At 43.5% G+C, this 27947-nt stretch overlaps 2 protein-coding genes, 1 long non-coding RNA gene and 1 other non-coding gene across 22 annotated transcripts in view; 3 read left to right on the top strand and 1 right to left on the bottom strand.

Annotated features, from left to right (window-relative positions):
• UBAP2L (ubiquitin associated protein 2 like) overlaps positions 1 to 20680 on the top strand; it is a 51901-nt gene extending 31221 nt beyond the window's left edge. For 7 of the 18 annotated variants that reach the window (XM_066362396.1, XM_066362398.1, XM_066362393.1 and 4 more), the window contains 17 exons: positions 381 to 579; positions 1180 to 1457; positions 1602 to 1774; positions 2724 to 2913; positions 3554 to 3608; positions 4176 to 4347; positions 5018 to 5090; positions 6477 to 6672; positions 6762 to 6850; positions 9598 to 9651; positions 10240 to 10321; positions 11113 to 11330; positions 11778 to 11883; positions 17387 to 17454; positions 18467 to 18664; positions 19083 to 19133; positions 19961 to 20595. In XM_066362396.1, coding sequence (XP_066218493.1) covers positions 381 to 579; positions 1180 to 1457; positions 1602 to 1774; positions 2724 to 2913; positions 3554 to 3608; positions 4176 to 4347; positions 5018 to 5090; positions 6477 to 6672; positions 6762 to 6850; positions 9598 to 9651; positions 10240 to 10321; positions 11113 to 11330; positions 11778 to 11883; positions 17387 to 17454; positions 18467 to 18664; positions 19083 to 19133; positions 19961 to 20056 — 2298 coding nt within the window. In that variant the 3' untranslated portion in view covers positions 20057 to 20595. Of the gene's footprint in view, positions 1 to 380; positions 580 to 1179; positions 1458 to 1601; positions 1775 to 2723; positions 2914 to 3553; positions 3609 to 4175; positions 4348 to 5017; positions 5091 to 6476; positions 6673 to 6761; positions 6851 to 9597; positions 9652 to 10239; positions 10322 to 11112; positions 11331 to 11777; positions 11884 to 13759; positions 14157 to 17386; positions 17455 to 18466; positions 18665 to 19082; positions 19134 to 19960; positions 20596 to 20626 lie in introns of those variants that run through there. The other 11 variants (XM_066362407.1, XM_066362402.1, XM_066362404.1 and 8 more) reach the window with 6 other exon arrangements.
• On the top strand, positions 10025 to 10160 carry LOC136396111 (small nucleolar RNA SNORA58). The gene has a single exon (XR_010749530.1). It is a non-coding gene; the product is annotated as a small nucleolar RNA SNORA58 (small nucleolar RNA).
• On the bottom strand, positions 14018 to 21816 carry LOC136391048 (uncharacterized). Its single transcript, XR_010748806.1, has 3 exons — positions 21569 to 21816; positions 20597 to 20653; positions 14018 to 14108 (listed from the first exon to the last, which is right to left on the bottom strand). It is a non-coding gene; the product is annotated as an uncharacterized lncRNA (long non-coding RNA).
• A 132-nt stretch (positions 21817 to 21948) lies between these two features.
• On the top strand, positions 21949 to 24759 carry HAX1 (HCLS1 associated protein X-1). Of its 2 annotated transcripts, none has more exons than XM_066362412.1 (7): positions 21949 to 22121; positions 22642 to 22907; positions 23154 to 23341; positions 23806 to 23857; positions 24004 to 24110; positions 24263 to 24353; positions 24500 to 24759. In XM_066362412.1, exons 1-7 carry the CDS (start codon positions 22069 to 22071, stop codon positions 24583 to 24585), a joined length of 843 nt encoding a protein of 280 aa, XP_066218509.1. In that variant the 5' UTR covers positions 21949 to 22068; the 3' UTR covers positions 24586 to 24759. The 2 variants fall into 2 exon arrangements, with proteins under 2 accessions (XP_066218509.1, XP_066218510.1); XM_066362413.1 differs by having other exon boundaries at positions 21956 to 22121; positions 22665 to 22907.
• Positions 24760 to 27947: the final 3188 nt, after the last annotated feature.

Here is a 27947-nt window from a genome sequence, read left to right as displayed (position 1 = left end):
TAGTTCTCATTTCTGTTGAGTACTTCCTATATGCCATGCACATACTAATGTCTTATATACATTATTTGTTTAATCTTCCTACAACTTGATGAGGTAGGTACTACTATTATTTTTCTTTTTTTGCGACCCCCTTAGTTTTATTTTCAGATGAGGAAAATGAGGTAAAGAAAATTTACTTTTCCACAATTACATAGCCAGGATCAGAATCTAGACAGTTTGACTCCAGAGCTTGTGTTCTAAATGGACTACTCTGTGTACTTAGTCTGGTGACGATCCTTACCTGTCAGATTTATACTGGCTCACCCTAGATAAATTTCTTTTTGAGCAGCTGAATGAGGTTGTTGGCTGTAGATTTCTCTAATCTCTGTGTTGATTTACAGGTGAGCATGTTAGGGAAAGGATTTGGTGATGTCGCTGAAGCTAAAGGTGGCAGCACCACAGGCTCCCAGTTCTTGGAGCAGTTCAAGACTGCTCAGGCCCTGGCTCAGTTGGCAGTTCAGCATTCTCAATCTGGAACCACCACCACCTCTTCCTGGGACATGGGCTCCACCACACAATCCCCATCGCTGGTGCAGTATGGTGAGAAAGATGGAAAGTGAATTGAATTCTTTCAGCATTAGAGTGTTACTGTCAAGAAGCTGGTAGGGTTGGGGGGTGGAGAATGTGGCCTGAAGTAAAGAGAAGGGCAACCAACTGACTAGGTCCCCATACTGATTTTCCCTAGTCAGATGGGTTGGCTTCAGAAAGCTGGGAAATAGCAAAAAGTTTAGGCTATAAATTTATTTCATTAAATTTAGCTATATACATATTTGTAGTCTTCTGTTGTTTTGGATTTTCCTAGATTTATATTTAGTGTTTGAAAACAGCATATTCCTTCTGGAAAGTTGCATGGACTTGGCTATTTTAGGACTTCATACTCCTAACACAGACAGTTCCTAGATTGCTCTCTTACGCGGGTAGGGTAATAGTGTTGATTCAGTTAGGCTCCGAGGCTCTTTTTAAGAACAAATACGATCCAATGATTATCACCTACTGAAATCAGATTATGTCTTAAAAGAGGACTTGTTTATATGAAGTTCTGATTGCTGAGGGCCTAGTTCATGGCTCTGCAGGATAATAGCATTTTCTTGGTTCACCCCAGTATCTCTGGCCTTATATAAATTGGGTTTCCTCATGCAGATTTGAAGAACCCAAATGATTCAACAGTGCACAGCCCCTTTACAAAGCGCCAGGCTTTTACCCCATCTTCGACCATGATGGAGGTGTTCCTTCAGGAGAAGCCACCTGCAGTGGCTACCTCCACAGCTGCACCTCCACCCCCGTCTTCTCCTCTGCCAAGCAAATCCACTTCTGCTCCACAAATGTCTCCTGGGTCTTCAGACAACCAGTCCTCCAGCCCTCAGCCGGCTCAGCAAAAACTGAAACAGCAGAAGAAAAAAGCCTCATTGACTTCTAAGGTATTTAGATACTATCTTAGGACAAGGAGGTATATGATTTGAGAATTGAGATTATGACTGTATAGTTTGGAAGATGGAAGCAAAAGTCTTTTTATTAGTCTTACTGTAAAGTTGCAGTAAACCATTATTTTCTGTTCTCAACAGATTCCTGCTCTGGCTGTGGAGATGCCTGGCTCAGCAGATATCTCAGGGCTAAACCTGCAGTTTGGGGCATTGCAGTTTGGGTCAGAGCCTGTCCTTTCTGATTATGAGTCCACTCCCACCACGAGCGCCTCTTCAAGCCAGGCTCCAAACAGCCTCTATACCAGCACGGCCAGGTAGAGGAAATCTCAAGTCATATGACTTTTTTTTTTTTTAGGCTTTTTTCTAAGTCTTGCTGATTATTTCAACTTTCAGAATGCCAAGTCTCTGAGAAAAAGTAGCCAATTGTAGCATTTGGTGAGCACTTGAACAGATTGTTGCTGTGATTATCTCTATCTCTAAATAGATAGAAATATACCCCTCAGGTCCTTCTAGAATGGCCAAGCACAGTTATAGAAGTGTGTAGCACCTCTAATGGAAAGTACCTTGTTATCTGCCACAGTTAAAAATGCTTTAGTCCTTTGATTTGGGACTTAGGCCTATGAAGGGTATATATTACACAGATTAAAAGGAACCTTTTCAATAGAAACTTTCCTACCTTTTCTGATAGCTTCAGGGAGGGCCATCTTAAACAATAGGAAATCTTGGAGGAATTTCAGGGGACTGGGATTTTTTTCAGTCCTTAGAATTTAAAATTAGTTATGGGCCCTAGCCTAGCCATTAGTATATAAGAATATTTTAAAAATTTCTCTCAGAGACTTCTACCAGTAATCTTTTATTTAATGGGGTTTTTGAGAGAGCCAGGGGGCTCAGAATTTCTTAAAATGCACGTGAGCAAAATATGGCTTTCTCGTGCTTAGGGCTCATGTTATGATGAACATATACAAGAGTAGTATATCCCTTCTCACATTTAGCCAACAGAATGTAGGGGAACAAGAAATTTTTCCTCTTCCTTTAAGAGTTGAAAATGTTTTTAAACTCCATTCTTAATTTAGCTACCTGGCTCTATAGGATGTCTTTATCCTATAGATGCCTTCAGTTGTCAGGAGGAGGTGGTGGTTTCTTTTGTTAACAGAAATTTACTTTTTGATCGTAGTCACCTTAGTAGAGCTCCACTATTTCCTTAATATCAGTTGATCTGCTTTATTTCTTTTCTCTGAGATTTTCTTTCTTCGTTACCCACAGTGAATCTTCATCCACAATTTCATCTAACCAGAGTCAGGAGTCCGGTTATCAGAGTGGCCCAATTCAGTCAACAACCTATACCTCCCAAAACAATGCTCAGGGCCCTCTATATGAACAGAGATCCACACAGACTCGACGGTATCCCAGCTCCATCTCTTCATCACCCCAAAAGGACCTGACTCAGGCAAAGGTAGTGGCTTCATGAGCCTCTGGGCATTGGTTAGGAGAGTAGTGGGCAAAGCCATTTAATGTTAGCATTTTGCTTCATGACAAATGGTGCTAAGACACCTTGAAGTGCTGATTGAGAAGCTGAAAAACACATTTCTGTGGTTGGTGAAATAAGTTACTTTTAGCAAGTCTAGAGACTCAGAACCAGAAAACTATTCTCTTCTCACTAAAGATTTTTTTCTCTATATCAGTAGACCTCACCTTTTGCTATGTCTTGGTTTGGTTAGGGGGATAGCTATATGTACCAGTGGGGATGTGGAGTGACTGTCATATGCAGCCATAAAAATAAATGGCTTGGCTGAACTTACTCCCACATCCTCCCCCACAGATCACTGGATTTGGGCCTTTTCCTGTACCTGTTTTGGGTTTGGGATCTATCTGGCATTTGGTGGGTTGCTTTTTGTTGCCTTGGTTCTTAGAGGGTTGGTATATCTTTTTGTTGTTTTTAATTTTTGTTTTATTTTGTTTGAATAGTCTAGAATTATGTTAATCCTTTGGTTAATTTACAGCATTGCTCTGGAAATTAAACTGAGTCACTCAGTGCTAGCTTCATCTATTCACTTGAGTTTGTCTGTTTCTTACTACTCTGTTTTTCGTATCAGAATGGCTTCAGTTCTGTGCAGGCCACGCAGTTACAGACCACGCAATCTGTTGAAGGTGAGTGCTCTCCAGGCTTTTTCCTCCCAGTTGTGTATTTCCTGTTTTTTCAGTAGTTTCTCATTTCTTAGATTGTAGTCAGAATATCCCTGGCTCAGTTGTCAAAATATCTGGTTACAATCTTAGCTTGATTCTACCTTGCTGTTTAATCTCAAACCATCCTAAGTTTTAGGTTCACTTGTCATTTTTATTGATTGATTGATTGATTTGGAGAGGGAGAGAGAAGAAATATTGACACATTGTTCCCTTACATGTGCCCCAATCAGGGATTAAACCCAAAACCCTGGTGCTTTGAGACGATGCTCCAACCAACTGTGCTAACTGTCCAGGTTAGGTTCTATGTCTTAAAATGGTGATAATCACCTTGGTTCACTGGAGAAAAGAGATTAGTGCCACAAAATGCTTGGAATTGAAAAACAGAAAAAGATTCTACCTGAACACAAATGATCCATTATTAAATAACTCACACTCTTGTCTTTGGGACAGTCTAGGACTATAGTTACCCTCTCATTTCTTATAGACACTTCCCTTCCTCTGGTGAGGTCACTTCCTTTCTTTCATTTCCAGGTGCTACAGGCTCTGCAGTGAAATCTGACTCACCTTCCACTTCTAGTATCCCCCCTCTCAGTGAAACGGTATCTGCAGCTTCCTTATTGACGACAACCAATCAGCATTCATCTTCCTTAGGTGGCTTGAGCCACAGTGAGGAGATTACAAATACTACTACAACACAACACAGGTGATTTAGGGTGAGGGTTGGAAGTTGGGGTTGATGAGTAGCAGTTGGTGAGAGCTTTTTGATTATATCTTAGCCCTTCACCTGACAGATCACATTAGCTAAGTAGATGATCAAAAACTATTGGGAATAAAGACAAAAAGATGATTAAAGTAAAGGAAGATTATTTTCCCTTTTTTTTTTTTTAAGTGAGAGGAGGGGAGAGAGAGAGACTCCCTCATGTATCCCAACCAGGCTCTACCCAGCAACTCCCATCTGGGGCTGATGCTCGAATCAGCTGACCTATCCTTAAGTACCTAAGGCTGATGCCCGGTCCAGCCAAGCTATCTTCAGCACTTGGGGCCAACGCTTGAACCAATCAAGACACTGGCTAAAACAGAGGAAGAGAAATAGATGGTCACTTCTCATGTGTGCCCTGACTGGGATTGAATCCGGGATGTTTGCACACTGGGCCAATGCTATATCCACTGAGTCACCTGGCCAGGGCCTATTTTCCCTTTTTAATGTCCACTCTAGTGTTAACTGCTCATTACCCCTGATTGACTGTTCTATTAACCATATGATCTCAGATTTCCTTGGTCCCATATTCTGTCTTCCTTGCTGTATTCATGACCAAAACTTCAGGTCAGGTGACCATATACTATGGCTTATGGCAACCTCTTTTTTGTTACAGCACGTTATCTACTCAGCAGAATACCCTTTCGTCATCAACATCTTCTGGGCGCACTTCAACATCCACTCTTTTGGTAATCATGGTGTTATAAAAGGATATGTGGTGGTTTTTTACACTTACAATTATCCAACCATAAGATTCTCCTAAGAATGGATTCTGAGGTGGCAAAATGATAATTGATCTGAGGTTGCAGGAATGAAGTAAAAGACTGAAATCAAGAGAGGAAGAAAAATCCAGAAATATGCAGAGCTGTGGGCCAGTTCTCAAAGCCCTGGAAGTGACTTTCCTGAATCTTTATGTGATTTTTTTTTTAATGCAAGTTGGGTGGGGCTTTGTATGCTATGATAAGTTCTGTAAGACTATTCTAACTGTTACCACCATTTTTATTCCTTGGTCTGATACGTGCTGACCATGAGTTCTGAAAATAATCACTGTGAGTCTGAGCATCCTGTGAAAGTAGAGACCAGACCAGATATGAGCTTTTGGCCAAAGAATTAATTTTACTGTTGTGATTTATAACAGCTATTTGTGTAATTAGGCTGAGATGGTAAGGAAGACAACTAATTTAAAAAGGACCCATTTGGGGAAAGGTGTCTGGTTTGCCAGGAGCCTAGGGGAAGATAATGGGGGCTAAGGCTTTCTTGGGAGTCTGTCATTTCTCAAACTATTTCAGGTTTAAATTTAAACAATCCTTTTTCTTATTAGCCAGCCAGCATTGGTTTCTGGGGGTTGTCCCACTCTCTCTACCGCATTTCTAAACAGGGTGGTAGTGTTTTGTTACCATTCTTGCCAAATTACTCCTGCAGATTGTATATCTGAAGAGTATTTAGTAATTTCTTCTATCTTCTTTGGCAGAGGGTATTCTCCCTCAGACATTTTTTCTTTTTTAATTTTCCATTGATTTAAGAGAGAGAAAGGGAGGAAGGGCAGGAGAGAGAGATAGCATCAACTCCTTATTCCACTTAGGTGTGCACTTTTTGGCTGCTTCTCATATGTGTCTTGATTGGGGACTGAACATGTGACTTTAGTGTGCTGGTACAATACTGGATCCATGGAGCCACCTGGCCAGCGCCTTCCCTCGTCATTTTTAATTGGGAAGTTGACATGATGATATAATTAACCCTTTCAGTAGTGAGTTTTTTTCATGCTTGCTGACCCCTGGGAGTGAGTTTTTTTTTTCAAAAAATGAAATTGGTTCCAGTCCCAGTTTTATTAGCTTAAAATCATGTTTGATAACCAGTTTATGGAAACAAAGAACATACATTTGCCTTTTTTTAATGTTGCCTTACACATTTTTAAAATAAATCAATTATACTCTGGGTGGTCAGGAGGCATGAGGATATACATGAACGTTTGTACTATTCAAAGGGTTAATAGCAGGGATTTTTTTATCTTTCCTGACTTGTTAGGCTAATGGCTGTTTCCTCCTTCTCTCTGCCACTGCTCTTTCTTTTTGAAGCACACAAGCGTGGAGAGTGAGGCGAATCTTCATTCTTCCTCCAGCACTTTCTCCACCACGTCCAGCACAGTCTCTGCACCTCCCCCAGTGGTCAGTGTCTCCTCCAGTCTCAATAGTGGCAGTAGCCTGGGCCTCAGCCTAGGCAGCAACTCAACTGTCACAGCCTCGACTCGAAGCTCAGTTGCTACAACTTCAGGTAGCCCTGTGTACAAGCTGGATGACATTCCTTTGGGAGGATGGAGAGAAGTGATTGTGTTACAGGATAAAAATATATTTCTCTTTTAGGAAAAGCTCCTCCTAATCTTCCTCCTGGGGTTCCGCCATTGTTGCCTAATCCTTATATTATGGCTCCAGGGCTGTTACATGCCTATCCGGTAAGTGAAACTGAAGGGCCAAGGTCAGGCCCTCCGTATATTTTCTCTGTGAAACACAAACTCTGGGCCTCAGAAGCCAAAGGCCAGAGTGTCCACCTGGAATCCCTTTCAATTTTTTAAAGAATTATTTTTATTTATTTATTTTTTTTTACAGAGACAGAGAGAGAGTCAGAGAGAGGGATAGACAGGGATAGACAGACAGGAACGGAGAGATGAGAAGCATCAATCAGTTTTTCGTTGCGCGTTGCAACACCTTAGTTGTTCATTGATTGCTTTCTCATATGTGCCTTGACCATGGGCCTTCAGCAGACCAAGTAACCCCTTGCTCGAGCCAGCGACCTTGGGCTCAAGCTGGTGAGCCTTGCTCAAACCAGATGAGCCTGCGCTCAAGCTGGTGACCTCGGGGTCTCGAACCTGGGTCTTCCGCATCCCAGTCCGACGCTCTATCCACTGCACCACCGCCTGGTCAGGCTTTTTTTTTTTTTTTTTTTTTTTTTTTTAATTTTATTTATTCATTTTTAGAGAGGAGAGAGAGAGACAGAGACAGAGAGGGAGAGAGAGGAGAGACAGAGAGAGAGAAGGGGGGAGAAGCTGGAAGCATCAACTCCCATATGTGCCTTGACCAGGCAAGCCCAGGGTTTCGAACCGGCGACCTCAGCATTTCCAGGTCAATGCTTTATCCACTGCGCTACCACAGGTCAGGCTATTTTCTTTATTTGAATTGATCCTTACCTCTGAGGTTCTTTGCTGGCCCTGACCTGGTCAGAGCAGAGGTCAATTTTTCTTTCTTTTTTTTTTTTGGACAGAGATAGGAAAGAGATAGATACGAGGCATCAACTTATAGTTGCTTCAGTTTAGTTGTTCTTTGATTGCTTCTCATATGTGCCTTAACTGAGGGGCTTTAACTGAGCCGGTGACCCTTTGCTCAAGCCAGCAACCTTGGGATCATGTCAGTGATCCCTTACTCAAGCCAGTGACCTCACGCTCAAGCCAACAAGTTTGCGCTCAAGCATCAACTTGAGGTTTTGAACCGGGGACCTCAGCATCCCAAGTGGGAGCTTTATCCACTGTGCTACCACCCATTAGGCACAGTTTAAGTTTTAAAGACGCCTGTTCTGCCTGACCAGGTGGTGGCGCAGTGGATAGAGTGTTGGACTGGGATGTGGAGGACCCAGGTTCGAGACCCCAAGGTCATCAGCTTGAGCGCAGGCTCATCTGGTTTGAGCAAAGCTCACCAGTTTGAGCCCAAGGTCTCTGGCTTGAGCAAGGGATCACTCGGTCTACTGTAGCTCCTCAGTCAAGGCACATATGAGAAATCAATCAATGAGCAACTAAGGAACCACAACAAAGAATTGATGTTTCTCTTCTCTTTCCCTTCCTGTCTGTCCCCATCTGTTCCTCTCTCTGACTTTCTCTGTCTCTGCCACAAAAAAAAAAAAAAAGACGCCTGTTCTGGGTGCTGGCTGGTTGATTGAGTGAATGAGAGAGTCTACCTGGTGTGCAGATGTCCTGGATTCAATCCCCAGTGGGCATACAGGAGAAGTGGCCATCTGCTTCTCTTCCCCTCCCACTCCCCTTTCTTTCTCTCTTACCCTCTCACAGCCAGTGGTTCAATTGGTTCAAGCGTCAGCTCCGGGCACTGCAGATAACTCAATTGATTTGATCATCCGTCCCAGATAGGGGTTGCCTGGTGGATCCTGGTTGGGGTGCATGTGGGAGTCTGTGTATCTTCCCTCCTCTCACTTAAGACAAATAAATAAAAAGACAACCTGTCTTCAGAGTCTAGATCAGGCGTCCCCAAACTACGGCCCGCGGGCCGCACGCGGCCCCATGAGGCCATTTATCTGGCTCCCCGCTGCACTTCCTATATGTGCACCTCTTTCATTGGTGGTCAGTGAGAGGAGCACTGTATGTGGCAGCCCTCAAATGGTCTGAGGGACAGTGAACTGGCCCCCTGTGTAAAAAGTTTGGGGACCCCTGGTAGATGGATGTACAGATGAAACATCTTTAGTATTTATACTTTTTTTTTTTTTTACAGAGACAGAGTCAGAGAGAGGGATAGACAGGGACAGACAGACAGGAACGGAGAGATGAGAAGCATCAACCATCAGTTTTTCGTTGCGACGTGTTAGTTATTCATTGATTGCTTTCTCATATGTGCCTTGACCGCGGGCCTTCAGCAGACCGAGTAACCCCTTGCTCAAGCCAGCGACCTTGGGCTCAAGCTGGTGAGCTTTTGCTCAAACCAGATGAGCCCGCGCTCAAGCTGGCGACCTTGGGGTCTCGAACCTGGGTCTTCCGCATCCCAGTCCGATGCTCTATCCACTGTGCCACCACGTGGTCAGGCATATTTATACATTTTTTAATAATAACACACTACTTTGTTACGCAGGCACTAGAGAAAATGAGTAAAATATTCTTTCTAAAGGAGATAAATTTTAAGCCATATTTTGAGGGCATGAGAGATAGGCTATGCATGTATGACTTGTGTCTACCCTCCTGCTGCCCAGAGACCAGTGTAGTTGAATTAGTAGTATGTATAACTCAAGGAAAGCTTCAAGACCTTCCATGAATCTCTTCTCTTGTATTTCTTTCCTCTTAAAGAAAACTGAAGGAAATAACCTATTTCCTGTTCTTCCTAAAAATGAAGATGAATGTTCTGTTAATTTATCTTGTCTCCTAGCTCCTTAGTTTGCAACTGTCATGACCAGTTCATATTAGTAGTGTCATATGCTTGTATCTTTCAGCCACAAGTATATGGTTATGATGACTTGCAGATGCTTCAGACAAGATTTCCATTGGTGAGTATGTGGTGTAGAGCTTAGGAAAAGAACTCAATCTTAAAAAATTAGTGTTGGGAGGATTAGTTTGAAATGTTTAGTTCATAAGTCATAGACAGCTCTTTCACAAACCATACCTTCATACACACACTTTGATTTAAGATATATTAGAATATAGGGACTCTGTGAGTAGTTCTAACAGAAGGTACTTAAAAAAAAAATCAAAGTTTTGGAATCTTGGAAGTAAATTTTAGTGATCTATAGCTCAGAATACCTTGGAGCTCCCAGGATACTTTCTGTATATCTCAGACAATTCCAGAAAGGTCTTATAGAGATGATTATCTAGAGGTTTGAGAATATTTCTGGTCCTAATGGACTTAGTGTGTTTTCTAGTGGGCATACCCGTAGACCTTGCCTGACTGTACTCGTGGCCAGGCAGGGGGGACAGTGTATGCAAGAGTAATTTGGAGTTTGTGCCAACTCTGGCCAGCTTACTTGGTGGCTCAAAAAGTTGCATTGCTTTAACATCCTCCTGCCTTTCAACCTGTGGAATTATTCATTTTGGAGAATGGGTGATATGGAATCTGTTCTTTTAATTCTCTCTTCTAGGATTACTACAGCATCCCATTTCCCACACCAACCACGCCGCTGACTGGGAGGGATGGTAGCCTGGCCAGCAACCCTTATTCTGGTAGGACTGGGATAGGGCTACTTAAAGGGAGATTGTGTTAAGATTGGTGGCAGAAACTTGATTAGTAATAGGAAGGGACCCAGGATAGTTAAGATCTTTGACAGAAATATAGAATGATGTGATGAATCAGTATTGGTAGATTCACAATCCTGCTAAAGATGTGCATGTGGCAATTTTTTCCTTTTCTCACTTTCTGTTGTCTCCCTGTGATTCCAGATGACATTTTGACTTGGTTTTCCTCAGCCGTTCTCCAGGTTTCCCAGGAAATGCAGTGTTTGAACTGGCCTTCCTGCTCACCTCTGCTCCTGTACCCTATTCACAGAGGCAGTTTCATTGCCTTGCTTGGCCATGGGCTCGCTCTTTTTCTTTTATTTTTTTTTTTTTGCTTTTTTTTCTTTGCTTGACCTATCGTCCTCACCTTTTTTTTTTTTTTTTTTTTTTTGCCTGACCTATCATTGTTTTTCGAATCCAGCATGGATTGCTTTTCATGGAGGAGGAGTTGGGCCAGGGAGTGGGGAGGAGATGATAGAAAATGAGTAGGTTGGGAAATCACACAGGAACTTTATTCTGGGCCTGTCTCTGCCACAGCATTGTGCAGTCATTCAGCATTCATCCTTGACTAGCACTGTGCTTTCTGTGTGTTGAGCAATGCGAAATGGAATCACAAAGAAGTATAATTCAAAGAGTTAAACATTAATAGGATTTTCTGGAATCATGTGAAACCAGAAGTAGTAATTCTACTTTGGTGTGGGTGTGAAAGAAGCAGGTACATTTAGCCTTTCCTGTCATAGGTGACCTCACAAAGTTTGGCCGTGGGGATGCCTCCTCCCCAGCCCCGGCCACAACCTTGGCCCAACCCCAACAGAGTCAGACGCAGACTCATCACACCACGCAGCAGACATTCCTGAACCCAGCGCTGCCTCCTGGCTACAGTTACACCAGCCTGCCATACTACACAGGGGTTCCGGGCCTTCCCAGCACCTTCCAGTATGGGCCTGCTGTGTTCCCTGTGAGTACTTGGGCTTGGGCTTTCCTTGTGGTAAAGCGTCCTATCCCTAGCACTATTCTAGCTGTTTTTAAGAACTTTTTAATAATGGATGAAGAAGAACACTTTCTACCTCTGGCCTGGGAGAAGAGGAGGACTAGAATTGGGGATATTGGGATTGCCTGTTCTTAGAATTAGCTAAGGAGGAATGTGATAGCATTCAGCTTTGCTCCCAAGATTGTCATTCATTACCTGCTACCACTGTCTCTTTCCCTTCTTTCACACTACTATTTCTTGAATTAACTGTTTGATTTTTTAAAAGCTTATTAGGGAGCCCATTTCATTAAGCAAACTGGTCATCCTACATCACTATGGGTAGTCATCTGAAATCCCAGTCCCCAAAGGTAGACTGGTGGGGTGAATGGTACTCTGCTGCTGTTTCACTGCTGTTCTGGCCTTTATGCTCTTTAGGTGGCTCCTACCTCTTCCAAGCAGCATGGTGTGAATGTCAGTGTGAATGCATCGGCCACCCCGTTCCAACAGCCAAGTGGATATGGGTCTCATGGATACAACACTGGTAAGCTTACCTTGACCCCAGCTGTCTATCGGACGTTACTAAATGAGTTTCAGGGAGGAAGACTTGGTGTTTGAGAAAATAGCATTGGTGAGGGTGTGCTACTGCTCCATGTATGATTGCTAATGTTTGACTATTTGGGTGTCTGCCTGACCAGCACCAACAGAGGAGCTTGATATTAAACTGTGTATTCACTACTTAAAAGAGGGATGCCCTGGGGCATGTGTTGGCTATTAGCATATGCCAGCAGGCCTAATATTTGGGTAGGAAGCAGGGCAAGGGGCCCCAGGATTCTACTGAAATATCAATGGAGGCAAGTGTTATTATATATGGTACTGATAGTATAAAAGGGTGCATATATAGAAGGGTTAAGTGGGTTCTTTGCTAGCATGCTATATATAGTATGGTTAGCTTTCATTTCTTTTTTTTTTTTTTTTGTATTTTTCAGCTTTAATTTCTTTATAGTACTATTTTTCTCATTTGGCCTCTTTTTATTCCCTGGCTAGGAGACCTAAGTTGTGGAGAGAAAGGATTAGGGTATGAGGATAAGCATACCTGGGAGATACTGTGAGTGTGCTTCTAGACCAGTGGTAGTCAACCTGGTCCTTACCGCCCACTATTGCACGTTCCAGCTTTCATGGTGAGCGATAGTGGAGCAGCCAAAGTATAAAAAAAAAAGATTTAACTATAGTAAGTTGTTTTATAAAGATTTATTCTGCCAAACTTAGCAAAAATCCGACATAAAGTACTTGGTAAGTAGTTATTATTATGTGCTTTAACTTGCTGTAACTCTGCTTTATAAATTTTATAAAGTAAAGTTACTTCCCTACTTTATAAATCACCATTACTGTGGAACCGGTGGGCGGTTAGAAAATTTTACTAACAGAGATACAAAAGTGGGCAGTAGGTATAAAAAGGTTGACTACCCCTGTTCTAGACCACCATAAAAAAGCGAGTTGTCTTTGATGGTGGAGGGTCTTGCCTTCACTTTCTAAAAAACACAACACTTGTGAGGTGCAATAAAATGAGGTATGCCTGTACTCAATAAAATGAGAATTGGACCTTTCTGTTCCTTCATTTGTGTGGCTGGTCTCTTTGCAAAATCCACTTGTAAATCTTGTGGCGTGGAAGGAAATGTAGGAATTTTCTGAATGGGTACTGACCTAAAAGAGGCTTAGCCCATCTCTTGCTTCTGTACCTGACACCTACACTCCACATTTGGAGGAAAAAAAGGAGTTTGAATAAAACAATTCTATTTACTACTTTTTTCAGTGATTTGTAGATGAATATGGGTGGGGGGAGGAGGTTGGGGTTGAAGGTTGTACTTCAAAGTTCTCTGTTCAGTTATGGTTTCATGATGATTTGGATGGAGTAGCATTTGTGTTCTTCATCCTTGTGTGGGCTCCAGGTGGGTAAATTGCCCAAGTTTTTTAATAATTGGGAAACTGTGAGCTGAGTACAGAGGGCAGTTGGTCTGAGAACTAACAGCCAGGTTGGAGCTTTGAACTGTGTTGTATGACTTGATACACCCATTGAGATTTAATACCTAGACTCCTTGTGGCTCTCTTACTGAGCAAGATCCACCCTAATCCTTGGTGGGACGGATAATAAACTTTGATTTGGAGTTGCCCCATTCTAAGAATATTAGATTTAAGTCTTAGTTGGACTAGGTTCAAAAATTTTGAGGGGTAGGTGACTGATAATGTAAAAGAATGGCATACCTGATTCTGGAAATCCTAGCTTCTTCCCTTAAGATTTCAGAAACTTTCTGTAGCAGCCCTTTTGAGAACCCCCAGTTCCCAAACCCAGAGGATTCTTGTCATCCCATTCCTCATCAACCTCTAAATTCATTTATTTTTATGTATTTGATTCCTTTTAGGAAGAAAATATCCACCCCCTTACAAGCATTTCTGGACGGCAGAGAGCTAATTTGGCCCAAGGCTGGGGGCTATGTTTTGTGTGTGTGTATAAATTTGCACTGAAGTCTTGTTTCAGAAACCAGACCACTGAGGAGAGCCTGCTGAGCTGAGGCCATGGCCTGCGTGGCTTGGGGAATTGAGTTGGTGGATACCTTCTGGGCTTTTGAACTTGCCCTTCCCCCATTTCCCTCTCCCCCATGTGTCTGACCCTGTCTTACCCATATCGAGTTCAAGCGGTGCAGCACCTCCGAAGCATCAATGCACACACCTGCTGTTGCTTTTGTTTTCTGGAAGGCATGTAGTTTCAACCTGTAACAAAAATATTTGTAGTCTTCAATAAACTGTGGTATTTCTTTAGCTAACTCTGGCGTTCTTTCCGTGCATGTCTTTCTGGACACTAGGAGCCAATGTTGTGCAGTGGATGAAGGGTGGAGGGTGGCCTTTTCAATCAAACCCCAGTATAGCCAAAGACCTGAGAACTTTTCAGTATGGTGATTTTATGGAGGTGGGGGAAGGGAAACAATCTCAGTTTCCAACCTGTTGATTGGTTGGTAAAGAAAGCTATTTGTAGAAAATCTCTGATTCTCTGTGCTTATTATAACTCTTCACTTTCCATTTAGATCTCCCCCTTGTCTCAGACATAAGCAGGGTAGAAAGGAAAAAAAGTTTAGTGTCATGTCATAGTGAAAGGTAGAAAAGATGGTAGGGCTGTTGTTGGGGAAACATCTTCCAAAGCTTAATTCTCACATTTGGTTCCCCAAGGCCAAATGGCTGATTGAGATCTGATAGTCTTGAGTGACCAGCTAGTTGATGACTCCGGCTATGGAAACTGCTATCCTGGAACAATGTTCTTAGTCCCTCCATGGCTTTTCAGGGATTGTGGATTATTAGTCGTTTTGCACTTGTGGGTGTAGCTAGGGATGTGTGGGAACGGTTTGGTTAGACATCTTGACTATGGAAATTCTCATCTGCACTCAATCTAACTAGTACATCACCAGCCCTTTGTTTACAGAGTTAACTTGCACAGTGAGAACACCATTCTTGATTAATTGGAAAACCAGGTATTCTACTTTTCTTTGTTCCCAGCCCCCTGGAGTAATTATCTCCTGGGGGTGTGACCAACTTTCCAAGGGAGAGATTGGTTCTTGTGTTAGTGTGATCATCACTGTTTGGGAATGGGGATCCAGGAGGATTTTGACTCTTGGAAAGAAAGCAAGAGAACTCTAGTCTGAGGATCTTTCTAATAACTGGTAAAGAGTAGGTAGGGAAACCAATACCTATTATTTTCTAGTACCTCTAATGCTTACACTGAGGCTATTATGGCTACTACAAAGAGAATTCTTTTTTTTTTCTCTGCACTTCCAGTCCCTTTAACCAATATCCATATTAAGACCTCTAGACTGCAAGCTGGTTTTTAGCTAGTCCAGCCTTTGGAAAGAGTGAGACCAGGTAGGGGCACTTGAAAACTAAATTCCTCCCTATCACCCAGCTTGAGAGTCAAGTTAGCTAGTTCTCCCATTTCTGTGGGATGACCAAGGAGAGTCAGTAAGTGTTGAGCCTGTGCAGTAAAGGTCAGTCATCTCTTGTTTCCCGCAAAAATGTTCCATTTATATCCTGTCTATTCCACCTTACTCTCAACCCTTCCATACAAACCTCATCAGCTTAGCCTTTTCCATAAATGAGCTTGTTTTTAAAGTTAGGCATATTACCAGTGATTTGCCAAATGGGCACCTGGGTTTTGAAAAGGGAAGGGGAAAAAAAATACTATATCAGCTCAGGTATTGTTCCTGTCTTTTATTTCAGTACCCTGAAAGTATAAAGTTGATACTTTAGACACGGGAAGTATTTTCTCATGCTTGCTTTCTGTAGTTCTGTTCTTTTTCCTAGCTGGTGTTTGCTCCTCCCTGGAACTATCTGGACTTGTGATGTGGGAGGGGTTTCCAGGTTAAGATGCCACTTCTATTGGGAAGATTCTAAAGTGGCTGTCTAAGGTGGGCTTAACTTTTGACGGCTGCCTTTGTTCTAGGCATTGGGAGGACTTGGGTTCTGGAGTTTGAAGGGGGATTGCTGCTGAATTATGGGTGAATGGAGGATTTATTTGTGATGTGGTCACTTGAGTGCCTCTAAAAACTTCTGTCAAAGTGCTTCTAACAGCAGAGGAGAAGGATCCAGGGACATAGAGTGAAATGCAAAGTTTTTCTGAAGTTTCATTTTGTCTCATTTCATGGGAAGCATCCTTAAAAAGCATGCTTTAAATTTTAAATTTGAGTTACTTTACCTCAAATCTTTACATAAAATTTCTCTAGTAAGATGCTGGATTATTTTATATGATGGTTTTTTCCTATCTCCTTGACCATTTGTCCCAGGAGGTAGAATAATGTGTATTTCAGTTTAAGGAGTATGAATTAAAATTAATCTTACTACTCTGGTTTCCTTAAAGTTGTGGTGGTAGGGACTTTTTTCAAAAGAAAACAAACATTCAGGTTGTTAGAATATGAATTAAAGCCTTTATCTCACAGAAAAGCTGAAGTTGTAAACTAGAATAACATTTAGATTTTGTGTTCCATCTAACCTGTAGGAGATAACCTATTACTATATACCTTCCATATCTCACTCCCTTAAAATGCCTAAATGGAAATTCATCTTTGTGCCAGCTCAGAAGTATATAGCCTAGAACAGTGGTAGTCAACCTGGTCCCTACTGCCCACTAGTGGGCATTCCAGCTTTCATGGTGGGCGGTAGCGGAGCAACCAAAGTATAAATAAAAAGATAGATTTAACTATATAGTAAGTTGTTTTATATAAAGATTTATTCTGCCAAACTTAGCGAAAATCTGACATAAAGTACTTGGTAAGTAATTATTATTATATGCTTTAACTTGCTGTAACTCTGCTTTATAAATTTTATAAAGTAAAGTTACTTCCCTACTTTATAAATCACCATTACTGTGGAACCGGTGGGCAGTTAGAAAGTTTTACTACTAACAGAGATACAAAAGTGGGCGGTAGGTATAAAAAGGTTGACTACCCCTGGCCTAGAAGCTCCAAGACTGGAGAAGCTGGACTAAGTGAACTGAAGCTCTGGGAATGAAAATGCTCTTGCGAGTTGAATTGGACTGCTCCCCTAGTACTTAACTTATGCTGTGAAAGCATGGATTTTGAGCCCAGAAGTGTCTCTTCATGAACAAAAAGCCAGATTATCTGTCTTCTGGAGCAGGACTGAATGAAGTTTGGGTGGATTGATTTGAAATGGACATTAAAAGTTTAATACATTCCTGTTGAGCTTTGCCACAGAGGAGTTTTGAAAACTATGCTAGTGAGCTTTGGCTATATCCCCTTGTTCTCAAAAAAACAACTTGCCTCACTCTCACACATACACTTAGTACACACCTGGAAAGGACCAGAGAACCCTTAGCTAGCCTTTGTGTCATGAACTCTTATCCCTCAGGACTGACCTGATGCTGGAAAAACAGAAAAAATTCCCTTGTAGTGCCATAGCTAGAAAGACTGCACATGTCGCCTTCTCCCAGGTTGAGGGTTCAGGCAGCTAGCTGAGCTAATCCTCCTATCTATTTTCTCCTCCCCTAGGTGTATCAGTCACCTCCAGTAACACGGGCGTGCCAGATATCTCGGGTTCTGTGTACTCCAAAACCCAGGTAGGTGCCTGGCTCTGGATAGAAGTGGAAAAGAGTGATGGACATAGAGAAGGTAGAGTTATATTAATAGAAATGGTCAGGAACAGCCCTAAGAGAGGTGTCAGGAAACATTCTACTAGAAAATGATTGGTCTTTGGACCTCAGTTTCTTCAGGAAGCTTTTTTTTTTTAAGAGAATTTATATTTATTTATTTGAACCAAACTGATGATATTTTGAGGAAGTAAAATCTCAAATGCTCCCAAGGAAGTTTAAATTAGCCCTTGGGATGAGGGGGGAGGACAAGAGAAATGTTTTAGGAGGATTGGAAATTGAAATGTTTTAGGAGGATTGGAATTGTGTCATGTGATTTATTGTATAATTGTCCAGGTCCTTTTCTTACCCATTCCCAACCTTTTCATAACTTTCCAAGAGAAAGTATGGAATGAAGGAAAACTCATTCCATTCTTTGTAAGTGTATCTATAATGAAGAGTGGAAAAGGAGCAGGCAAAGCCCAACTCAGTAAAATGAGGCATTTGAATTATCCACAGATTTGTATTATGTTTCTTTTTCCTCCCACCACTACAAATAAAAGTTTGATAAAAAGTATTAGGAATTATGGTGGAGTGCTTCATGGTCGAGCCTTTAGCACTCAAGGTCTCTCACTGTATTCATTTCTTTTGCAATATCCAAGGAGTTCTCATTTCTAACCAATCCCAGAGGTGGGGGTGCTAAGAGTAGATAGCAGATTTCACTATGTTTATCATCCTCTCATTTTGTTCTTATAACTTGAGAGGTCAGGAGCATCCCTGTTTTATATATGAGAAAACTGAGGTTTAAAGAGTTATTTTCTCAGAATCACACAGCTATTAAAGCACAGAGCTAGACTGAGACCTGAATATATGATTTCAGATGCAGTGTTCCTTCTATAACACCATGCTGCTTTTTGAGGGTGGGAAAGCTTGAGCTTAGCTTAAATCCCAAGGATTCATTTGCCGATTCCTTTTACTCTGTCTCCTCCCATCTCCTGTGTAGCAGTCCTTTGAGAAACAAGGTTTTCATTCCGGTACTCCTGCTGCCTCCTTCAACCTGCCTTCAGCCCTAGGAAGTGGGGGGCCCATCAATCCGGCCACAGCTGCTGCCTACCCACCTGCCCCCTTTATGCACATTCTGACCCCCCATCAGCAGCCACACTCCCAGATCCTCCACCATCACCTGCAGCAGGATGGCCAGGTAATAGCGCTCGCTCCCTTTCTCCTTTCCCTTCCTTTTCCTTCCTATCCCTTAAAACTGCCTCCCCTTTCCTTTTCTTACCCTTCCTCACCACCACCTCCACCCAATCCTCCCCAGCGCCAGCCATGGGCACACAGCACATTACAGACACAAGCGCACATAACACAAGCGGCTGGCAAAGGAGATGTCAGAGAAGGGGCCACATTGAAACCTTTTATGCCCAATTCCTTTGGTGCCTTTCTCCACCTCCTCCTGTAGCACAGTTGTCCTCATCCCATCAGACCTGGGTCACACCTCCCCTCTTACCTCTCCCAGCCCTCCCCCCTCCCTCACATTATAGCTTTCCCTTCTAATAATGGTGGAGTTCTATTGTCAAAGTTTGTCCCTTTATTTTCCATATATCCTGGTTCTGCCTCAGCTACCATATTTGCAGATGATTCTCTGTTGCCAGCGCCAGCAGGAGGAGCAGGTAATGAAACTAAATGATATGCTTGAACCCACTCCTTTTCAGTCCCCATTTCACCTCCACAGTCTTAGGGAACTTGAAAAGATTGCACGATCACAAATCGGGATACACAAACACAAACACCTTGCTGAGCTCTCTGGCCTCCCATTCCTCTCTTGTCCTCCCTTCCTCAATGCCCTCTTTCTTTCTACCCTCCCCTGACTCTGCAAACACTTGGTTACTGGAATGGAAAGGATTCTTGGGGCAGCATCTGGAGCCTGGGGCCTCAGACTGTCGCTCCTACCTTGCCTGAAATTGAAATGGGCTCACAGATATATGAAGAAGGGGTGGGGAGCCCTGGGGTGGTACCAGGTGACCTCTCCACTATAGGTGGCTGGGGAACTGGAATAAGGCCTTCTTTGCTCTCAAAGACAGCTTTCCAAATTGAAGCTCTCCTGGGGATCAATGAAAATGAAATCACCTGTGATCACTCATCTTCAAGAGGCCATAATTCTCTATAGAGAGTTGCTTTTTCTCAGAGAAGGGAGAGTTTGGGGGTTATGGGGAGAAGGTGAAATTGAAAATAAGTAGAACTGATTCACTTTCATCTCTGAAGGTTTCTTGCCCTCTTCTCATCTTCCCCCTATTTAAAGGTTGAAAGCGTTTTTTTGTCAGGTGCTTTTGCAGCTTTATAAATCAAATTTTCTATGGTTGAGAAGCTTCAGAGTAGTTTCTAAGCAAGGGGAATGGGAGAGCAAGATGATTACCGTATCTTCACCTGAAGATGTCACAAATTTGTCCCACTAACTAGACACCTTTTTCCTCCCCATCATCCTCCCATTCCCCTGCAGACGGGCAGCGGGCAACGTAGCCAGACCAGCTCCATCCCGCAGAAGCCCCAGACCAACAAGTCTGCCTACAACAGCTACAGCTGGGGGGCCAACTGAGGCCCTGACCCTCTCTTCCTGGTCCCATCTTCTGAGAGGGCTTCTCAGCCTGGCAACTATGGAAACAGCATCAAAGAGAGAGGAATGTGGGGGGCATCTGCTGCCCCCCAACCCCCCAGTGGCCCAACCCATGCCTCAGCTTCATGTCTGTCCATTCCCATACCATCCCCACTCTGTTGTATGTATTATAGGATTTGTATTTTCTTTTTTTTTTCCTTCCTTTCCTTTCCTCCTTCCCCCTAGCATTCAAGATTATGAAACCTTGCTGTGGGCCCTGCCTTTCCTTCTCCTCCTGTTCACCCTGGTGGTGTATGGGTGAGGTGGGGTGGGGGGACCCCAAATATATATCAGCCCAACAGCCCTGTGTCTCCTCCTTTATTATTAGGAAACAAAACAACAACAAAAAATGGCGTCATGAATATGAACAGCATTGTCAGATAAATTAGTTGAAGTGTTTTTTTTTCTTTTTTCTTTTTTTGTACTGTGTCCTCAAATTTAATGGATTAATGTGTCTTGTATATATAAAAAGAAAACCTCTACCTTCAGCCTCTGCCCATTCTTGCTCCATAGGACGTCCTCAGTCTCGTCGATGACCAGCTTGGTAAATAAAATAAATATTACTGTACCAACTGGGCCTCTAGTAGGCCCCGAAGGCAGTGCAATAAAATGAAATCTTCATCCTTGAAGAACACCTCTGACCTTAATGCTTTAGTATTGTGCCCTTTGAAAGGATTCCCTTTCTTTCTCCCCCTAAAGATTTCACAGCCTGTTGCCTGGAAAGAACCATCTAGGGCAGATTTCAGGCAGTAAAAGGAGTGGAATAGTGAATGTTGGGTGGAAATGGAGAGGATTAAGGAGCTGAAGGAAATTGCTTTGTAAAAGCAAAGTATAATTTAGCTGGGTATAGGCAAATGAGCTGGAAAGCAGGGCAATGTGCAGTATGCTGGCAAAACTGAGGGTTGGGGCCCATTTCTCCTAGGAGTATACTACAGTAGTTTTTGCTGCTTGAATGCTTTCATTTCCCATAGCTATACTCAACCCCTTGAAAAGGGAGTCTAGAGAAAGGCCAGGATTGGGATTGGGGTAGGAGTGCAGGGGGAGAGAAGTTTTGAAAGGCATGACATTTCACTAGATTTTCCTTGCTCTCAAAGCCTTTATTCTGCTGGTTCTAAAGCCTACATAGAAAAATGATAAGAATCCCTTATGGTTATTACAAACTCCTTAGTAGCTGGAGAGATGGAGTTAAGTGCACGCGTCCCCATGTCTAGCTCTAGTCAACTCGGGAATTCAGTATTAGAAGGAGCTTGATAAAACACTTGATCCATCCCACTTAGACTTGACTGAGGTCAGTCAAGGAACAAACAAGGTTTAGGAAGGGGCGAGGTGGCTTTAAATGGAAGACTGGTCGTAAATTGGTGTGGGAGGGCGGGCATGCGACCAGTTCATCTGTTCGAGTGGGCTGCCCTCTGGCGGCTCCAGTCGGCAGCATTTATCTTTAAACATTTGAAATACCTTATTGGACCGGGTTGGTCAGCAAAGAGGATCATCGGCTTAGAAGACAAGTGATCACTGGAAAATGAAAATTAAGCATGACCTGTGGTGGCGCAGTGGATAAAGCGTGGACCTGGAATGCTGAGGTCTCCGGATTCAACCCCAGGTTTTGCCTGGTCAAGGCACATACCAGAAGCAACTACAAGCTGATGCTACCCCCCCCCCCCTCCTTCTCCCCTTTCTCTCTAAAATCAATAAAATCTTAAATTCAGAAAGCCAATTCGCCTCACAGAAAACTGGCGCTGTAAAGTGAAACCTTTTGGAATGTAATAAGAAGACCGTGGCTCCACCCCTACCCATGTCCCACTTACGGTCGTTTTGCGACAGGGTGTCCGGATCTCAGGTTTGTTTTCCGGCTGCGTGAGCTGAGCTTTTGCTCAATTTCCGGCAGAGCGCAGGTTACTCCGCCAGGTGTAAATGAACCTAAGGTGGGTTTCGGCGGTTCGAATCCCACTACGGGAATGAGCCTCTTTGACCTTTTTCGAGGTTTTTTCAGCTTTTCTGCACCTCACAGGTAAGAGAAGGTCCGGTTAGGATCGGGGTGGGGGTGGGGAGGGTCTTCTGACGGGAGCTTGACCTCTAATATATTGTTGGAAAAGCGTTCTCTTCCCCTACTCCTTCAACTCCTGTGGAGAGGACAGAAGTTACAACATTAAGCACTCAGCCCACGACAGTAACCAAGACGGTCGTTAAGAGAATTGAAAAGCTTTTCTCCAATCCGGAGTGATGCAACAGGGTCCGGGTGGGGAAGACAATGGGGCTTGGGGTAGAGGACTGTGAGCAAGTATGCAGGATCTTGGGAGAGGGGAGAAGCTAGGGGCCACTGACGAAAAGCCAAAGGGAGGTGTTTGGGGGGAACCGGGAGATGAGGATCGACTTAGATTAAATATTAAACCCCAATGGTCAGTCTTCTACCCTCACTTCAGCTTCCCAGACACCTACCTAATCCTGATCCACTTTGCCACCCACGAGTTGATTTTATGGTTTAAATAGTGAGTGCTGAAATTTTGGTGGCCAATTTACCTCCACCCCAGACACAGAGATCCCTTTTTTGGAGGGATGACTCGAGATGAAGATGAGGATGATGATGAGGAGGAGGAGGATGAAGCAGCCACCTGGGGCCGTGAGAGCTCGAGGTTTGAGGGTCCCCAGCCTCCTGAGGAATTTGGCTTCGGCTTCAGCTTCAGCCCTGGAGGAGGGATGCGTTTCCACGATAACTTCGGCTTTGATGACTTAGTACGAGATTTTAATAACATCTTCAGCGAGATGGGGGCCTGGACCTTGCCTTCTCGTCCTCCCGGTGTGTGGCTGCCTCTGAGGGAGAACTTACAGTTTCTACTGGGTTGGTGGGTGAAATAGGAGCCTTTAGAAAGTAGTTGGAGGGTGGGAATTGTGAAAAGACTGATGATTTCAAGGGAGGGCGCATGCGGGAGTCTGACTGCCTCCCCGTTTCCAACTTCAGAAAAATACAAAAAAAAAAAAAAAAGAAAAAGATCCCAAGTCCTTTCCCACCTCCAGCATCCATGCACCTGCCACCTTTCTTCAGAACTTCCAGGTTCTGAGTCAGAGGCACCTGGTGAGCGACCGCAGAAGGGACAGACACTTCGGGACTCGATGCTTAAGTATCCAGATAGTCATCATCCCAGGATCTTTGGGGGGGTCTTGGAGAGTGATGGAAGAACTGACTCCCCCAAACCAGCACCAGGTTGGGGCTCCCAGAGACCTTTTCATAGGGTGAGTACATCTGAGCCTGAAAGGAGAGCTTGTGCAAAGATTGGAATCCTTGTTGGAAACTAGCAGACTTTGGTTGAAATCTTGGCCCCTCCACTAGTGTATATTTATCTCTTTCCTATATTAAGCTTCTTGTAGGATTTTCTTTGGGGGGAAATGAGAGTTCTTTTTTTTTTTTTTCTAAAAAAAAAAGAAAAATCACTGATCAATATGATTCTTGCACAAGGCAGGATTGTTGGGGGAGGACAGGAAAGTATCAGTTCAGGAAGGCTTTTTGGTAGGATACATAAATTAGCTAGGAAGGAGGAGGGCTGATTAAGCTATATTGATGGGATTCTTTCTCCTGGGGTGGGGGAGTAATTGGGGTAGGGGAAGGTGGTTTTGGAACTTGGAATAGTTTGGGTTCTTTGACTCCTCAAGTTGCAGATTGAGAAGTATCATTTCATCTACTTTGGCTTCTTCTGCAGTTTGATGATATGTGGCCTGTGACCCCCCATTCTAGAGCCAAAGAGGACAAGGGTGAGTCTGGAGGGAGAGGACATTTACCAGCCCTCTTGTTCTTCAGAAGTTCCATCTGTTCTCTCTCCCTAAAGTTTCTTCCTGACACACTTATCCCTTTCTTTCCCTTAGACTTTCTTTCCTTTTTCCTCTCTCTGCCCTTCTAGATCTCGATTCCCAGGTTTCCCAGGAGGGCCTTGGCCCACTTCTGCAGCCCCAGCCCAAATCTTATTTCAAGAGTGTCTCTGTGACCAAGATAACTAGGCCAGATGGGGTGAGTTGGGAGAGAGGGGTAAAGGGAACTGTAGCCAGATAAAGGGAATGGTAAAGGGAGCTGAAGCCCTGGACAGAGGAATCTTTGTAAAGAAACCAGTAAACTCATCTCTAATAATGTTAGGGATATGGTGGGGGCTTTTCCTTATATAGACAGTAGAGGAGTGCCGGACTGTGGTGGACAGTGAGGGACGGACAGAGACCACAGTAACCCATCAAGAAGCAGACGGCAGTTCTAGAGATGGTAAGTGGAGGGTGTGAATCAAAGTAGTCCCCTTAATTCCTTGGGAAAGGGAAACCCTTACTCTTTTACCCTTTATTATTCTCATCCTTTGCCTCTGCCCAGTCTCTGTCACTTAGTGTATCTGTGTGTATCACTTTCTTCCTTAGATCCAGAATCATCAACACCTACAGCTGTGGATGATGCCTTTTCCATCCTGGATTTATTCCTAGGCCGTTGGTTCCGGTCCCGGTAGCCTTGTTAACCCTCAGAGGCCTTCAGGTTCTTCTCACCTCCCATCCTTTTCTCACCATCAATGGGTTTAGCTTCTCCCACCACCTCAGGGCCTTGGGTTTGTGGAACAGTGAGTTGGGGGTACATCAGTATGTTACTCATCTAAACTGAGCAATAAAACCTTTATTTATGGTCATTTCTCAGTCTTGGTTTTGTCAAGGCTGTTTCACTTTCTAGCACCATCCAGGTTTCCTTAAATTATCTTGGTCCAAAACCTTGTCCTAGTTCTTTATATTTTGTTCCACTTCCAAAACCTGATTTGATAAATAAGGGTAAGGTAGCAGTAGAAAATACGTTTCCTTTTGGAGGAGATAGGATAACTAGAAATAATACCAGGAGAATTTCTAGACAGGGATGCATAAGATTCCCAAAGAAAAGAATTGTGTTTGGAAGTGTAGAGGATAATTGCTTCCCTTGGTGTGGGATCACTATGATTGGATAGTTCATGAGATAATTTAAGGAAGTACTATACATGTGCAAATACTTCTTCCTTTTAATGGCTATGCTCTTATTTTTTAAAATATTATATATGTTGGCCCTGGCCGGTTGGCTCAGCGGTAGAGCGTCGGCCTAGCGTGCGGAGGACCCGGGTTCGATTCCCGGCCAGGGCACACAGGAGAAGCGCCCATTTGCTTCTCCACCCCTCTGCCGCACCTTCTTCTCTGTCTCTCTCTTCCCCTCCAGCAGCCAAGGCTCCACTGGAGCAGGGATGGCCCGGGCGCTTGGGATGGCTCTGTGGCCTGTGCCTCAGGCGCTAGAGTGGCTCTGGTCGCAACATGGTGACGCCCAGGATGGGCAGAGCATCGCCCCCTGGTGGGCAGAGCATCGCCCCATGGTGGGCGTGCCGGGTGGATCCCAGTCGGGCACATGCGGGAGTCTGTCTGACTGTCTCTCCCTGTTTCCAGCTTCAGAAAAATGCAAAAAAAAAAAAAAAAAAATTATATATGTTGGATAACTGAGCACAAACATTTCTGGAGCCTTTTATCATTTAAAAAGTTTTTTATTTTGTTTTTTTTTCACTGAGAGAGAGAGAGAGGAGAATGAGAGTGATACAGACAGGGATTGACAACAGATGGACAGGATGGGAGAGAGATAAGAAGCATCCGCTCATAGTTGGGGCACCTTAGTTGTTCATTAATTGCTTTCTCATATGCCTTGACCTGGCTGCAGCCAAGTCAGTGACCTCTTGCTCAAGCCAGGGACCTTAGGCTTCAAGCCAGCAACCATGAAGTCATATCTATGATCCCATGCTCAAGCTGGCCATCCTGCACTCAAGCTGGTGAGCCTGTGCTCAAGCAAGATGAGCCCACACTTAAGCCGGCGACCTTAGAGTTTCACACCTGGATCCTCAGTGTCCCAGACATGCTCTATCTACTGCGCCACCGCCTGGTCAGGTTATCATTTAAAAAGTTTTGAGCACTATGATTTAGAGTAGCAGATCTTATAAATTTATTTATCTCTGTGCTCTGGCAATCTCACTAAAATGAAATTAAAGGGATTTTTCTAGCCTGGCCGGACGGTGGTGCAGTGGATAGAGCGTCTGACTGGGATGTGGAAGACCCAGGTTCTAGACCCCAAGGTCGCCAGCTTGAGCGAGGGCTCATGTGGTTTGAGCAAAAGCTCACCAGCTTGAGCCCAAGGTCGCTGGCTCGAGCAAAGGGTTACTTGGTCTGCTGAAGGCCCACGGTCAAGGCACGTATGAGAAGGCAATGAACAATTAAGGTGTTGCAATGCTCAACGAAAAACTAATGATTGATGCTTCTCATCTCTCCGTACCTGTCTGTCTGTCCCTCTCTATCCCTCTCTCTGACTCTCTCTCTGTCTCTGTAGAAAAAATAATAATAATAAAAAAATAGATTTTTCTAAAGAGGCATATAACAAGAATGGTGAACAGAAGTTGATTTATTGAAGCTAAATTGATCTTGTCACTTACGGTTAGTAATTCTTTTTCTTATTTTCCATGTGAGAGGAGGGGAGATAAACAGATTCTGCATGCACCCCAACTGGAATCCACCCGGTGATCCCTATCTGGGGCCAATGATCTGCCCATCTGGGGCCATGCTTGTAACTGAGCTATTTTTAGCACCTGATATGGAGGCTCCATGGAGCTATCCTCAGTGCCTGGGGCCAGTGTGCTCGAACCAATCAAGCCCTGGCTGTGGGGTGAGGAGGGTAGAGAAGCAGATAGTTGCTTCTCCTGTATGTCCTGACTGAGAATCGAACCCAGGACTTCCACACACCAGGCTGATGCTCTACCACTGAGCCACCCAGCCAGGGCCAATATTAGTATTCTTTATATTTTTAGAAATCTCTAGCCTGACCAGTGGTGGTGCAGTGGGTAAAGTGTCGACCTGGAATACTGAAGTCGCTGATTAGAAACCCTGGCCTTGCCTGATCAAGGCGCATACGAAAAGCAGCAACTATGCCTGACCAGGCGGTGGCGCAGTGGATAGAGCATCGGACTGGGATGCGGAAGGACCCAGGTTTGAGATCCCGAGGTCGTCGGCTTGAGAATGGGCTCATCTGGTTTGAGCAAAAGCTTACCAGCTTGGACCCAAGGTCACTGGCTCGAGCAAGGGGTTACTTGGTCTGCTGAAGGCCCGCGGTCAAGGCACATATGAGAAAGCAATCAATGAACAACTAAGGTGTTGCAACAAAAAACTGATGATTGATGCTTCTCATCTCTCTCCGTTCCTGTCTGTCTGTCCCTATCTATCCCTCTCTCTGACTCTCTGTCCCTGTTAAAAAAAAAAAAAGAAAAGAAAAGAAAAGCAGCAACTATGAGTTGATGCTTTCAGCTGTTCCTCCACCTTTCCTTCTCTCTCCTTTCCCTAAAATCAATAAATAAAATCTTTAAAAAAAAAATAGAAATCTTTCTTAACCCAAGGTTAAAAGGATACTTTCCTTCATTATTCTCTACAAGTTCTCTAGTTTTGCCTTTTAAATTTAGGTTTTTAAATCCACCTGGAATTTATCATCCTATATGGTATGAATCAGGGGACCAATTTTATTCCTATTTGAAAAAATATATTTTCATATATATGTACTAATATTACAAAACAGATACAGATAACGTATAGTCCTGTGTTGGTCTTTCTAGTCTCTCTTCTTTAAAAAATAATTACTGATTTTAGAGAGGAAGAAACCTTGATTTGTTGCTATACATATTTATGCATTCATTGGTTGATTTTTTTTTCTTTTTTTTTGATGAGAGAGACACAGGAAGGGAGAGAGATGAGAAACATCAACTCGTAGTTGCAGCACCTTAGTTGTTCAATGATTGCTTTCTCATATGTGCCTTGACCGGAGAGCTCCAGCTAAGTC

Source organism: Saccopteryx leptura, chromosome 2, assembly GCF_036850995.1.
Source record: "Saccopteryx leptura isolate mSacLep1 chromosome 2, mSacLep1_pri_phased_curated, whole genome shotgun sequence".
Lineage (NCBI taxonomy): Eukaryota > Metazoa > Chordata > Mammalia > Chiroptera > Emballonuridae > Saccopteryx > Saccopteryx leptura.
This window is presented reverse-complemented; position numbering and strand designations above follow the sequence as displayed.

What these genes read in the sequence shown, in the direction of transcription:
- HAX1 (XM_066362412.1), top strand. Translation starts at nt 22,069, where the DNA reads ATGAGCCTCTTTGACCTTTTTCGAGGTTTTTTCAGCTTTTCTGCACCT. An exon ending in CTTGCCTTCTCGTCCTCCCG is followed by an intron (nt 22,908 to 23,153) that starts GTGTGTGGCTGC and finishes ACCTTTCTTCAG; the next exon opens with AACTTCCAGGTTCTGAGTCA. An exon ending in TAGAGCCAAAGAGGACAAGG is followed by an intron (nt 23,858 to 24,003) that starts GTGAGTCTGGAG and finishes CTGCCCTTCTAG; the next exon opens with ATCTCGATTCCCAGGTTTCC.